This window comes from Chanodichthys erythropterus, chromosome 20 (assembly GCF_024489055.1).
Source record: "Chanodichthys erythropterus isolate Z2021 chromosome 20, ASM2448905v1, whole genome shotgun sequence".
Taxonomy (NCBI): Eukaryota; Metazoa; Chordata; class Actinopteri; order Cypriniformes; family Xenocyprididae; genus Chanodichthys; species Chanodichthys erythropterus.
The window spans coordinates 5,253,456-5,269,516 of record NC_090240.1 but is presented as its reverse complement, the minus strand read 5'-3'; the positions used below and the strand labels follow the sequence as shown (position 1 = coordinate 5,269,516).

The 16,061-nt window shown below is 36.6% G+C and overlaps 1 protein-coding gene across 1 annotated transcript in view; it reads left to right on the top strand.

Annotated features, from left to right (window-relative positions):
* The window catches only part of LOC137009175 (leucine-rich repeat-containing G-protein coupled receptor 6), a 109,371-nt gene that overhangs the window by 44,080 nt on the left and 49,230 nt on the right, over window positions 1-16,061 (top strand). Inside the window, exon 2 of the mRNA XM_067371152.1 lies at window positions 6,483-6,554. Coding sequence (XP_067227253.1) covers window positions 6,483-6,554 — 72 coding nt within the window. The remainder of the gene's footprint in view (window positions 1-6,482; window positions 6,555-16,061) is intronic.

Here is a 16,061-nt window from a genome sequence, read left to right as displayed (position 1 = left end):
TTTCTTTCAACCAATCAAGTTTACAGTTTATGTCAAGTTTAGGCTTACATCCAGGGTTAGGTGCTTCTACAGCTCTGTTATTCACCTATAATTTCACTCTGATTTTAGGGATATGGGTAGGGTTAGGTTTAGGTTTAGGGGTAGTGATAGGGTTAGGTCTAAAGCAAGAGCGCAAAATTTGGAGACAGCAATGGGCGGATATTTACATAGCTAAATATTAAGTGTATTAGCACAGAGGGCATTTGCTAAATTAAAATGGAGCAGGTGGTAAATCCTTGATCAGCCTGTCTTAAAAAGAGTTGTTAAATCCCATTATCCTCAGTTCACTTTCAAATGAAAATTACCCCAAGCTTTACTCACCCTCAAGCCATCCTAAGTGTATATGACTTTCTTCTTTCTGATGAACACAATCAGATCTATATTATGAAATATCTAGCTAGATATTTTCCTTCATAATGTGTTAAATATGGATTTTTCCTTTTTTTACACAAACGCATCGCTTCGCTTCAGAAGGTCTTTATTAACCCCCCCGGCCCGGAACCATGCGGAGTACGTTTATTATGGATGGATGTGGATGGAGACACTTTCTTCAGCTCATACTCATTGATCCTTGCTCACTGCCATTATAAAGCTCGGATGTGTCAGGATATTTATTAATATAACTCTGACTGTGTTCATCAGAAAGAAGAAAGTCAGATACACCTAGGATGGCTTGAGGGTAAGCAAAGCTTGGGGTAATTTTCAGTTAAAACTGAACTAATCCTTTAATGAGGTTGCTGAGGTTTTTTGTATGTGGTTTGCTAAGTTTACACAGCTATAAATCTTTTTTTCTGATATTGATTTAATGTTCTGGTTATTTCTTTGTAGCTGCTGTAGGCTAGCCGTCAACACCTTGATGGCAAAGCTCATTAAGTCATAAATAGCAGTTTGTGTGTGCGATATTGGGAGCAGTTCAAAACTCAAATATTCCCTCCAGTTTAACAGGTTTGTGTTGACTGCATTCCATGCCACCATGTCAGTGGAAAACAGTGGTGGTCAGGTCAACTCATTCTGTTTCTTTTCCTGAGTGAAGTTTTCCAGGCCCCATCTACAGCAAATTAGCTTTTCACCTTGTCATGCTTGACACACTGACAAAACAAATAAATAGCAAAGTATCAAAGTCTCTGTGATGAATATTTTCAGACTTTTCAGTTTATCTTCTCAAGCCTGGTGGTCTACGGTTATGAGAAGCTGCCCTTTTGGCTGTTTTAGACCTCCAGGGACAACAAATGAAGTAATGTTGCAGTTTGGTTGCATCAATGTCGATTTGACATTGCCTAAATGAAAACCTTATTTAAATGTTCAGGCTTAGATGTTCAAGGTCTTTGCAGTAAAACCACTTCAGCTGATTCCCGATTCATCACCAACACTGCTGCACTGTTTCACTTCTGGAGTGGCTCAACCCTCTCTTTGAATAATTTATTACGCCTATAGTTTGAGTAACTCCATTGAGATCCATCAGGCTGTGTCTGAAAAATGCTGCCTTTGCAAACATGGCTGTCTATGCTGTCCCTCAATCTTGTGCGTGTGGTCGGTTGAAAGAATAGCAATGGCATCTGACAGAGCAGTTAAAAGAAGTGAATGAATTCAGTCATTTCATGAGTTCACACTTACAAATAATCAGCTACTTAATAGTATGCATATCAAATAGTAATAGTATGCGTATTTGGCGTGCTGTCCGAGGAGAGGGCTCCGAGCTCGGTATTTGGCCCGAACCCAGAGTATTTCTGGTTTAGGAAAGTAACCAGGCGAGAGTGAGGAGACAGGGTGGTGGTGGGATGCTGAAAACTGTCAAAAAACATAGGTCTGTTGACTGCGTATTAACAGTATATAGGCATCCACTCATGCTGATTGGGTAGACATGTTGATTGCTGATTGATAACTACTGGTTGGAGTGATTTGATGATTAATTAACTTTCATGGCCCCCAGAATATTTTGTTTTATGAATATCTGAAATTACAATATATCAAAAGAAAGAACAGACCCTCTGCTTAAAAAATAAAAAATAAAATAAAACAATTAAAGAAATAAAATAAATATTTAAAAAATAATAATAACAAAATATAAAAAATAAAATAAAATAAAATAATAAAACAAAATAAAATAAACCTTTTATTCTAACTTCAAGCATTCTTTATCAACACTTGAATGTGGTTAAGTTTCTTTTAAAAAAGCAACATTTTAAACAAAAATCTGAGAAAATCATATCTTTGTCAAAGACTTCATCCAAATTGGATTGAGAATGATGATCAAAACACAGATGGAGTAGATTGAGTCCATCAACACCCCCAAAGCTTCACAGTCCTGTATCTTAACGCTAGGCGGTTTTGATTTATATGCTGTTTAAGCAATGCTTCTATCAATTGTTTCTGCTTCTTTTTCATATGTGTTTTGATCCAGAGATTCTGTACTCTTTCAGAAGATGTGTAATAGCTGCCGCTACCATGTAACAGTGAAAACAGTGAAAATATTTGTAATTTTCCGGCAAACCATGAAATTGAAACCATGAAACAAAAATTTTAAGGAAAACAAAATATCAAAATGTAAAATACAAACATAAAATAGATTGTCTATATAATGCAAAGCTACTTTTAAATAGTCATTGATAGAGAAAAATGCTTTTTGCCTCCAACTCAATAGCTGCATTTCCACCGAAATAACCCGGATCAATTTGTGAACTTTTTTCCCCAGACCTGTTGCTGTCTGCGTTTTCATCATGGTCTAAAGTACTATGAAGATTAAGTCCAGTGATGTAGGACTGTGTGTGACTTTCCAGTTCCCGCTGGATTTCATCCTCCTCATATAAGCTTAATAAAGCCTGAACTTCATCGCCGGTCCATCAGTTGTATTTTTTAAACTCCATCATTGATTCAAATAGCAAACAACTTTTACTGCACACACTGCAACAGACTTTAAAAAATGGTAGTTGAAATAAAATGCTGCGTTAGGGTCGAGCATGGTCATCTCACAGTATGGTCAACCAATCAGCATGTTTAGCGCACAAGTCCCACCCCCGAAAGTTCCTGAACTGTGAAAAAGTACTACTTCGTGAGCAGGGACTTTCTAAGGGGGAATTTTTACCCAGAAATTCATATAGACCCTGGTTCCTGTGGTCGAAACACACAGAGTACCACCCTAAAGTCATTAGTTCCAAAAAAAATTATTGGCACCCTTAGTAAATATGAGCAAAGTTGGCTGTGAAAATAAATCTGCATTGTTTATCTTTTTGATCTTTCATTGAAAAAATTCACAAAATTCTAACCTTTCATTGAAGGAAAAGAATTGAAAATGGGTGGAAAAGCTCATTATAAAATATATGTTTTTCTCTAGTTCATGTTGGCCACAATTATTGGCACCCAATTATTGCAATGTCCTTTTCCCAAGATAACAGCTCTGAGTCTTCTTCTATAATGCCTGATGAGTTTGAAGAACACCTGAGGAGAGATCAGAGACCGTTCCTCCATACAGAATCTCTCCAGATTCTTCAGATTCCCAGCTCCATGTTGGTGCTTCTTCTCTTCAGTTCACTCCACTCATTTTCTTTAGGTTTCAGGTCAGGGAACTGGGATGGCCATGGCAGAAGCTTCATTTTGTGCTCAGTGACACATTTTTGTGTTGGTTTTGATGTTTGTTTTGGATCATTGTCCTGATGGATGATCCAACCACTGCCCATTATTGGATTTCTAGCAGAAGTGGTCAAGTTTTGATTTATCATCTGTTAGTATTTGATAGAATCCATGATGCCATGTATCTCAACAAGATGTCCAGGACCTCCAGCAGAAAAATAGGCTCACAGCATTAAAGATCCAGCAGCATATTTAACCGTGGACATGGGGTACTTTTTATCCATGTGTGCACCAAACCCATCTGGTGGGTTTGCTACCAAAAAGCTATTTTTTTAGTTTCATGTTACCACAGAAGCCGGCCCCATTTGAAGTTCCAGTCTTGTCTGACAACTGAATATGCTGGAGTTTGTTTTTGGATGAGCAAAGAAGGATTTTTCTTGAAACCCTCCCAAACAACTTGTGGGGATGTAGGTGCTGTTTGGAAATTTTTTTTTTTAGGCGTTCTGAGACTCAAGACTCAACTAATCTCTGCAATTCTCCAGCTGTGTTCATTGAAGAGTTTTTGGCCACTCAAACTTTTCTCCTCACCGCGCATTAGAACGATTTAGACACATGTCCTCTTCCAGGCAGATTTGTAACATCTTTAGTTGATTGAAACTTCTTAATTATTTCCCTGATGGTGGAAATGGGGATTTTCTATGCGTTAGCTCTTTTCTTATACCCGATCTTTTGCTGCACATCAGAACTATATTATTTATTTTTTCTCATTGTGATAAAAGATTAAGGGGATTTGTCCTTTGTGTTTACACATATTTGTACTCCTGTGGAACAGGAAGTCATGGCAGCACAATTTCATGCTCCTAGTCACACTGGTGTGCTAAAAATGTTAATGTGAATGGGAATATAGTTCAGAGATATTTTACTCAGAAGAATTTCTAGGGATGCCAATAATTGTGGCAAACATGTATTGGAGAAAAACATTTATTTCATAATGAGCTTTTCCCCCCATTTTCAATTATTTTCCTTCAATGAAAGGTTAGAATTTTGTGAATTTTGTATATATATATAAAAAAACTGCCATGTTTGCAATTTCAACCAGCAAGGTCAAAGCTAATTTGCTATTTAGGATATGGGGATAACAGTGAACACCATTAAATGTCATAGGTCAATTAAGACTTCAGAACACACTGGGGTGTTGGATATGTATGAGGGTAAACAAATATATATATATATAGGTCAAATTTAAGAGAGAAAAAATATAAGATGATCAGGATGCTCTGATTAGTTTAAAGGCAGAAAACATCTGGAACACGACTACATGCACACACATACTGCAAACCAGAGAGGAAATTACATCCGTTGAACAATAATTCAGAGTGGAAAGTTTTTTTTTTTTTTCTTTCCACTCTTCCTCTCTGATGGATGGTAAAACGTGCAGGTGTGGGTTTTCTTTGATATAAGCTTCCACATGTTTCATTCAGAAGGGTCTTGACTGCCTTCAGAAGAAACTGTCAAAGCCAGATCCTCTCATCAACCGACCCAGAGATTGTCCAGATCTCTGTCTGAAGGTGTTGTCTAGATCAGGCAGAGTCTATAATCAACACGATTGATTAGATATAGTTGGCAGAGCTGATAAAGACATCAGATCCATGTGCTCTCTTTGGGTTTGGGCAGAGAGGGTAATCACCACACTAACTCTGGAGTCCATTAATTAATTGAACGGGAAATTGAGAGAGGCATTTGTAATAATAACAATACATAAAAAATAAAACACAAGGCCAGATTTCACATGTTGTAATCAAGGGTTGAATTGTTGCTCTGTTTTTGAAGCCAGCCAACTGATGTAGGCGGTATTTTCATTTGAAATGCGAGACCTACTGTGTTGGATTACTCATAATTACTCTAGGAGTATAATCAATATTGTGCAGTTTTTCATCTTGATTGTGCTTAAAAGTTAATGAATATCACAATATGAGAATGAGGATGTTGATCAATGTTCACAATCATGTCTGCTCAAGTTATTACCAGAACGTATGGGGCCGTGGAGCCGATGATGTTAAATTAATGAACTCAAACTAATCAAGCGTAAACTCATAAACTAAATATCAGCATTTCTCTGAAACACGTAGACCTAGATTAAACAAATGATTTGTTCTCAACTGGGTCATGATCCAAAATGAGTCACAGTTCTGTTCTGATTGACACAAACAACAGGCAAAAACAATGATAAACTTAATAATACAATAAAACTATACTTAATCATGCATAGTTCAATTATAATACACTTTTAAAAGGGAGGAGAAAACAAATTCACAAAATGTGGCTTGCTAATATTAATTCTGCTGTTGTTTATGCATTTATAAACTTGACAGTTTTCCTGTTTTGTTACATATTGCTAGATCTCTGCAGTTCCTGATAATAAAAGTTTGATTATGAAGACATTTTTATACAATACAAAACTTTTTATATACTTTTATTATGATATACACTACTGTTTAAAAGTTTGCTGTCTTTTTAAAGAAATTAATACTTGTATTATTGTTACTAAAATGAATACATTAAACTGATCAAAAGTGACAGTAAAGACATTTAAAATGTTACAAAAGATTTCTATTTCAAATAAATGATTTGAACTTTCTATTCATCAAAGAATCCCCCCAAAAAATGTATCACGGTTTTTTACAAAAATATGAAGCAGCACAACTGTTTTCAACATTGATAATAATAATAATAAATGTTTCTTGAGCAGCAAATCAGCATATTAGAATGATTTCTGAAGGATCATGTGACTGAAGAGTAATGATGCCGATAACTGCATAACTGATATCATTGTCACTGCCGTTGACCCTCCATTTCTGTTTTTCTTCTGCTTTTAGGGATCTCAGTATGAACAACATCAGTGAGATTCAGCCCAACGCTTTCCACAACCTGCACTTCCTCAGTGAACTGTAAGTACACACTTCTTCACTCCAAGTACACTTCCTCTGTGAACTCTAAGTGCACTGCAGCGTATTTCAATTGGGTTCACCTCTGTGGTGTGACAGAACGGTGTACACAAAAAATCCAGTTGATGAGTGGTTATTTATGTGAAGCGCTTCAGTGAAGGTTAAGTTGGAGAGTGATGCAATTCCAGATGTGTTATACAAGATCTAGATAGCATAAAACCATGAATAAATAAATAAATGAAATCATCAGCTTGGGTTATAATGACCTTAACATGCATTGTGTATTAGCTGATGTATAACATGTTGAGTATATATATATATATATATATATATATATATATATATATATATATATATACATAGTATATATATATATATTACCGTGGGTACGGAAAGTATTCAGACCCCCTTAAATTTTTTACTCTTTGTTATATTGCAGCCATTTGCTAAAATCATTTAAGTTCATTTTTTTCCTGATTAATGTACACACAGCACCCCATATTGACAGAAAAACACAGAATTGTTGACATTTTTGCTACTGAGCTATCGGGGGAGAAGAGCCTTGGTGAGAGAGGTAAAGAACCACCCAAAGATCACTGTGGCTGAGCTCCAGAGATGCAGTCGGGAGATGGGAGAAAGTTGTAAAAAGTCAACCATCACTGCAGCCCTCCACCAGTCGGGGCTTTATAGCTGAGTGGCCCGACGGAAGCCTGTCCTCACTGCAAGACACATATAAGCCCGCATGGAGTTTGCTAAAAAACACCTGAAGGACTCCAAGATGGTGAGAAATAAGATTCTCTGGTCTGATGAGACCAAGATAGAACATTTTGGCCTTAATTTTAAGCGGTAAGTGTGGAGAAAACAACCAGGCACTGCTCATCACCTGTCCAATACAATCCCAACAGTGAAGCATGGTGGTGGCAGCATCATGCTGTGGGGGTGTTTTTCAGCTGCAGGGACAGGACGACTGGTTGCAATTGAGGGAAAGATGAATGCGGCCAAGTACAGGGATATCCTGAATGAAAACCTTCTCCAGAGTTCTCAGGACCTCAGACTGGGCCGAAGGTTTACCTTCCAACAAAACAACGACCCTAAGCACGCAGCTAAAATAATGAAGGAGTGGCTTCACAACAACTCTGTGACTGTTCTTGAATGGCCCAGCCAGAGCCCTGACTTAAACCCAATTGAGCATCTCTGGAGAGACCTAAAAATGGCTGTCCACCAACGTTTACCATCCAACCTGACAGAACTGGAGAGGATCTGCAAGGAGGAATGGCAGAGGATCCTCAAATCCAGGTGTGAAAAACTTGTTGCATCTTTCCCAAAAAGACTCATGGCTGTATTAGATCAAAAGGGTGCTTCTACTAAATACTGAGCAAAGGGTCTGAATACTTAGGACCATGTGATATTTCAGTTTTTCTTTTTTAATAAATCTGCAAAAATGTCAACAATTCTGTGTTCTTCTGTCAATATGGGGTGCAGTGTGTACATTAATGAGGAAAAAAATGAACTTAAATGATTTTAGCAAATGGCTGCAATATAACAAAGAGTGAAAAAATTTAAGGGGGTCTGAATACTTTCCGTACCCACTGTGTATATATTAGGGGGAAAAGTGTGAGCAGGCATGCTATATTGGCTTTAGCCTTCAACTTATTGTGTTTGATGCCGGACATGTAAAGGTCTAGACAGAGTTTGTACATGCTATACTTCATTTGAAACTATTGTAGTTTTTTTTTTTTTTTTTTTTTTTTTTTTTAATTTTCACATAAGCATTCATCTTTAATTGGCACATATTAATTGAGACATTACATGGCATATTTGTGCTTTTAAAAACCCATTTAAACTGCAAAAAGCTACAATTTAAAAAGATTAACTAAAATTATTTAATGTGTTGTGTGTGTGTGAACAATTATATATATATATATATATATATATATATATATATATATATATATATATATATATATTGTTACACACACACACACACACACACACACACACACACACACACACACACACACACACACACACACACACACACACACATTATATAATTTTAGTTAATCTTTTTAAATTTTAGCTTTTTGCAGTTTAAATGGTTTTTTTAAAGCACAAATATGCCATGTAATGTCTCAATTAATATGTGCCAATTAAAGTAATGCTTATGTGAAAATAAAAAAAAAAAAAAAAAAAAAAACTACAATAGTTTCAAATGAAGTATAGCATGTTACACCGCAAGATATGTGAACTACCCATTTATATTTGGTCTTTATATCGCACCAATCTTGTATTTTTTTTTTTTTTTTTTTTGTGCAAAAATATATAAAAAAAAATATATAACACTGCATGTGTCATAAAGAAATGTTCTCTTCAAAGCTCAGAGATTCTACAGTACTTCCTGCAGCTTCATCAGAGCCACATAAAAGATCAAATATATTTTATACCAACATCTAGCATGTACAAACTCTGTCTAGACCTTTACATGTCAGGCATCAATCACAATAAGTTGAAGGCTAAAGCCAATATAGCATGTCTGCTCACACTTTTCCCCCTGAAGGACCAATTAGCTCAGGTGAGACCTAGCGTAACCCCTTTGAGAGTCTCTGGAGAGCGTTAAAATTCGAATGAAAAGCACCTGGCTGCTGTGACTGCTCGCACATGGTGCCGTCAACAGCAGCAGCAGCAGCAGGTCTGCGGAGCAGCTGGGAGTATGGGCCACCTGACTGACAAAAACAGGATGGATTGGGAATGCCCAGAGCTGTCGGAAAGTGTTGGGGAACATGCAGACAGCAGGAGGCCTGCAGGAAATGTAACATTTTTCTAGGAGTCAATATTTATGGTGTGGCTGTCAAAGCAAACGGACAATTCCTCATTCCACTTCACTAAATTAGTCCTTACTTCCCTGGGAATGGCATGCTGTTGCTACATTTCAAACAAATAGGTTGTTGTAGAGGAAGATGTCGAGGCTTCAACAAAATAGAAAACCTGAAACCATTCTGTTTGGAAGTGTTGAGTCCTAACCCCTGTGTTCAACGAACTAAGGCTAAGTGTTGCCAATTAGCTCACGCATCGTAATTATGTCATCATGACTTGATACATCAAGATGCATTACAACATCATAATTGTATCGCAACTGAAATTGCACTTCACTTTTTTCCAGTGTTTCAAAGAAGGGCTTTATATAAACTTTCTGATTCTGTGTTAATTTAACTACAGGAAATTCTGTGAATTCACACATGTGAAATGTAATGAATCAATTAACGAATCAGCTTAATTAAGGAATTACTAATTATTTGGATCAGTAAGTCTTTGTAAACTTTTGAGGTTTTTGTACAGTTTTGTACAGTAATTCTTTCTGATGCATTTGATAACACTTAAGTAATTACTAAATGGGTTACTATGATCTTCACTTTAGAATACTGATCCAAATAAGTAGCAGTTCCTTTAGAAATATGTAGTAACTCTTGAGTTATTACTATCCAATACTTTACAAAAACCTCAAGTTTACAATGACTTCAGTAGTTACTAGAGAGTTATCATGTTTTTCACTTTAGAATACTGATCCAAAAATTTAATAATTCCTTCTGAAGGATTTGGTAATACTTCAGTCATTACTAGTGGGTTACCATGACCTTTACTTGAGAATTATTATACATTATGCATTATTCACATTAATTATGAACTTTTATATAATAGTTCTTAGTAGTTCTCTGGGAGGTATGGAGAAAAAAAAGGTAGTTACTGATTAGCTAATAGTTATTACTAATTCGTTAATCAGAGTTTCTTGATAGTTAATAATAGTTACTAGAGTGTTAATAATCCATTTGTTCCTGTGTAGTTATTCATTAATGAAGGATCAGTATTCTAAAGTGTTACAAAAACATTAAACAGACTTTTGATATTATTGGTCCGAGTTTAGTGACGTTAGTTAATAAAAGTCTGATATCAGTAGTTCCTATAAGTTTTAAACATGCTATTGTATACAGTCCCTCTTGAAAAGAACAAATTTGGACTCAAGTGTTGTATCAAATTATCATCATAAAGTCTTAGAAAAAGATGCATTAAAACCAAGTGCAGTTTTTTTCTAGATCATAATGACATTTAAAACAAAATAAAAAAATCACTCTGGGTTCAAAGCAAATCACAGCATAGAAACGGCCCTGCTTTAAGTTTTAATTGATATTTTATTTCAATTGATTCTGGTGATTCTAGTCTTGCTAGACCTTAGCGCAGCATTTGATACTATTGATCTCAATATTCTTATTACTCACCTACACTGTGACTGTGGGTATTCAGGGTATAGCTCTTGAATGGTTTAAATCTTTTCTGTTTAATGGGATGTTTTCAGTTAATATTGGTCAGCTTTACTCCAAATCTGCTTCATTGATTTGTGGTGTTCCCCAAGGTTCTATTCTTGGCCCAATTTTGTTTTCACTTTACATGCTACCTTTAGGTTCTATTTTTCAAAGGCACAGAGTATCTTATCACTGTTACTAAGACACTCAGGTGTAACTACCTCTATGAAAACAGGACAGGAGGTCAAATGAGTCATTAGTAACCTCTTTACATGAAGTTAAATTATGGATGTCATTGAATTTTTTTTTTATTTAAATGAAAGCAAAACTGAGATAATCTGGTCCGGGACCTCTGTTTCCCAAATTCTTTCTGATATGGGACATTTAGCTCCACTCTTCAAATCTAGCAATATTATATTATTGCAATACAATACAATATTATTGCTCCATCTGCCATTTTTCGCCATTGTTCTTGCTTGTTTACCTAGTCTGATGATTCAGCTGTGCACAGATCATGACGTTAATACTGGCTGCCCTTGTCTAATGCCTTGAACATGAACTGGCATATGCAAATATTGGGGGCGTACACCCCAACTGTTACGTAACAGTCTGTGTTATGTTGAGATTCGCATGTTCTTCGGAGGTCGTTTAAACAAATTAGATTTATATAAGGAGGAGGAAACAATGGATTTTGAGACTCACTGTATGTCATTTCCATGTACTGAACTCTTGTTATTCAACTATGCCGAGGTAAATTCAATTTTTGAATCTAGGGCACCTTTAAGAATCTTGGGGTACAGTTTGATGAGCCTCTGAAATTCAATAAACAGATCAACTCTTTGGTTAAATCCTGCTTTTTTTATTATTATTTGAGGCAAACAGCAACTTATTTATACACACACACACACACAAGTGTTGATGTAATATTGTGAGAAAAAGAAATGGGATATAATGAGACTATAACGCCCCAAGCACTGCTTGGCTTATATACTGGAACCGTAACATTGTACACCTCATTAAAATCATATCATTTTTATTTTGACTGTAGTTATTGTTAAGGAATATAATAGGCTCCTTTGTTCCAGTTCAATAAGTGCATTATGAACAGCAAAAAACTCCCAGAGACAGTTTGACTGAAAACACATTAGTGGGTATTAGTGGGAGATAAATTTCAAGCTTAGCTCTCTTTGATGTGCTGCTGGGAATGATGAATTTGTGCGTTTTTACCCTTTCTGGTACTCATTTACACCCCTAGGCACCGCAGTTTGCATTTAGACTTAGCATTTAGAGTAATTTCACGAGTCTAAATTACAATTTTGAGGATCATCTGTAAAGTTCAGCATGCCCTGGGGACGACTGCGGGCTCTTTGGGAGTTTTCGCTAGTCTCTGTTACACCTTAAGCTGCCCACAAAAATCGAATGATTAATTGGAACAATCAAATGTGATAAAATGTGTATGATGAGAGAATACAGACATGTCTTTATGTTTATCGTCCAGAGAGGCCGATCTGACCCGACCCAAACGCTATCCCTCCACATCCTGTGTTTGAGTTATGCGCTGCGTGTCTACTTCAATCAGAGTTCAGACTGAGCCATCAATATCTACTTGTTCACTTTTGTAACACTATAACCCACCAAAGTCCCTCAGCATTACATAAACTTCTCCCATGACCTGCGGCTGTCAGATTCTGGCTGCTGTCCTATCAACTCCAAGGTCATCTGTGAGTGTGGAAGGGGGAAGAGGAAGTCTTGTTGTGCGCCTTTGGGACAGATGAAATGCAATCGGAGCCCAGCATGTCCTTCTACTTCCTGAACCCCACCTTTTGACTTCTGCTCTCCCTCTCCTTCTTCAGATCTGATGATTTTCTGAGTTATGTTGAAAAAGCTGTTTTGTATACTGTCTAAATGCTGTAGCACATCTAAACTTAATATAAGTGATTTAAACAGCTTTACATAGGCAGAAACTTACAAATAGCCTTCTTCATATAAAACACACAATTATTTGCAAAAGAATTTGCTGTTATGTTACATGTCAAGCTAATGATGTTTCTCTAATAAGCCTAATAAATGCCTACCAAATATTAGGCAAAACAATGTTCCTGTTTATACCTGGTATTAAGATGCATTTTGGTCGATTGGATCACAAATGGATGAAGCTAAATACAGGTGTAAACAGGGTGTAAATCATTTGTCCACGTTCGACCACTTTCAGAGATAGTTGAAAACACATTCAACCAGATTGCTTTTGCAATATAAACGCTCATGTGACGAATGTGTTGAAACAGTGCAAAAGACCGCCTACTCTCCACCTACTGACCTAATATGTAAACATTATGGGAAGCGTTCTAGCCAGATGGGATTTAAATTTTGTCAGCTGAAAACTCAAGTTTGGTTTGAAGATGAAAAACATACCAAGCACAATGTTCTCTCATCATTCCTGATTTCTAACACACACTCACAGCATTTGGCTGGTCTTGCGTCTGTCAGAGCAGAAATTATGTTCTTTTTCCAGTGTCTCTGGTCATCTTCATATTTAAATTGTATGAGCTTATTTTGTCCATTAGATAGAAAGATCAGAAAAATCAGATACATTTACCCGTCCATAGACCCTCCCCTTGAAGAAATCAGGACAGAAGTGGTCGAAAGTGGATAAAAGAAACGGATTAAAACACCAGGTGTAAACAGAATGTGTTTGCCTTGTCTACTTGTGATCCGATCGACCAAAATGCTTCTTAATACCAGGTGGAAACAGGGCCTATAGGGTGACCACCTGTCCTGCAAAATTGGGAGCTTTGTCCTGCGTCTCGCAAGACGTAAGCAGTGTCCCACATTTCAATTATATCTGTATTACTTTTTTTCTTCCCTGAAATTACAATACCACAATAAGAAATATAATACTAAAAAATGTGATTGGCATTTAAAAATCCATTTGCGCAGCCATCATGTTCTAGCTAGAGCGGGAAAATAACCAAATAGCCTTTCCAACTAATATATATCAACATTTACATAGTATAATAGTAATAAATGTATCTCTCTCTTTGTCCTGCAAAATCACATCTACTGTCCAAACTCGGTCTTGGAGGGTCACTGTCCTGCAGAGGTTAGCTCCAACTTGCCTTAACACACCTGGAAGTTTCTAGTATGCCTAGTAAGACCTTGATTAGCTGGTTCAGGTGTGTTTAATTGGGGTTGGAGCTGAACCCTGCAGGACAGTGGCCCTCCAGGAGCAGGACTGGACACCCCTGGTCAGACAAATACTTATTAGGCTTGTCGCAGTGCATTCTGAGATGTATTTATCACTGAGGTGTATTTACATGCAGTGCTGCATTAGACTTTGTCCAAAACTAGGTATCGCAATTGACATGACGTTGTTGACTTTTGTTTAGAGCGGCCTCACCATAAGCGAACTTATGATGTCATAAAATGCTGTTGTTGTAGTAGGCAGCCTTTAAAAAGAAGTACACTTTAACATACTTTTAAAAAGAGTATACTTTAAAAGAATGTACTTCAAAGTACAAAATGTATGTTATGTTTTTGGACACACAGTTGCTTTATTGCAATTAAATGAAAAGGTATTTTAGTTTAATTTTCAAATGCAGTTAGCTGAACTTTAGAGTGTAAAGTACATCTTTATATGTAATTTATGCAGCACGTTTGAGCTTCATCAAGAGGTTTGTGGATTAGTTTTACGATCTTTTTATGAACATTTTGAAGTGTCAAACTGGTAGTTGCGTTTCTAGGGTACGTTAATAAAAGCTATTTAAATACCCTAATTGAACTAAGACCTAAATGTAATATCAAATAACACAACAGTTAAAATTATAATCAAGTATTTTATTGTACTTTACTGTGTTAAGGCAGGAACACACCAAGTCGACGGTTGGCCGTCAGGGAGTTTTTGTTTGTCGGCCGACTAAGTTTTCTAATTGTGTGTTCTGCACCGTTGGCTGAAGTTGGTCCTCGACGGCTTTTTTTTTTGGCCGATTCGACATGTTGAATTGGCATCGGAGCTTGTCGGTCCGTTGAGCCATCTGATCATTCTGATTGGATGTTCAGCTACTACAACCTGCTGGTTTGAAAAGGCATTTCATCTCACGCAGGCGCAGAACGGACATGCTACTTGGCCGACGGGTGTCGAGCATCGGTTTGGTGTGTCAGGGCAACTTTGGACACAGACACTGATGACGTGAGCCAACCCCGCAGTCTGCTTTCGTCGCCACTAGTTTGTCGGCGTCGGCTTGATGTGTGCCTGCCTTTGGTCAAAACATCAAAATAAGTGTACTTCTTTAAAGCACGGCAAAAGATTATTAAAACATAATGATTTAAAATTTACTTTAACCCTTAAATGCATACCTTGGGTCTTTAGTGACCCGGGACATCATTCACTACCCTTGGTATTCCTCAATCAATTCATTATAAAAATCATAAAATTATAAAAGAATGCCTATTTTTGTATTAATTTTTTGTAAAAATTGTGTATGAGTGTACGTATATTTTTTCTGCACAACAATAATTGAATCTTAGATGACGGAATAAGTGCAATTCACCTTTATTCCACAAGGTGGCAATGTCTGATACACAATGCGGAAGTGACGACTCATTCAGACAGAAAACGAAATAATAAGAAAAACATGAAATGGCTCAGCGATTTACTGAAGAGCAAGTACTGAATGCAATCAAATATGACTGTAACTGTTACTGGATTGATCTGGCGAAGCTGTTAGCGATTGAAATATTGATTTTGAAGATGTTGAAGATTATATAGTTTTGAGAATACGTTTGAGATCGCGAATGGGCTCATTTTCGTGACTTCAAACATAAAAATAGCCTATTATTTGCTGAATTTACTGGGAAATGAGTTCTGACGAGGACAGTGATGATGGCATAAAATATCTGCTTCTTCCAAGCTCCAAAAGGTAACAGAATATGATTTATTTTATTCTTCTGTAATTGTTACTCTAATATCAGAGGAGTTTTATATTATCATGACAGGTAGAGATCCTTCTGTGTTAGATATAGATCCGGGTCGATAAAGACCCGAATATGTAAGAATGATTGGCGAAACAGTCATGCATTTAAGGGTTAAAGTAAAACTTTCAAAAATGCAAAGTTAAGTATGTTAGGAAACAGCCATTAATGTGTACTCTAGTATGCTTCAGTGGACTTTTATTTCATGAACACTGTATTGTCAGTAAGAACGTTTTTTTTTTTTTTA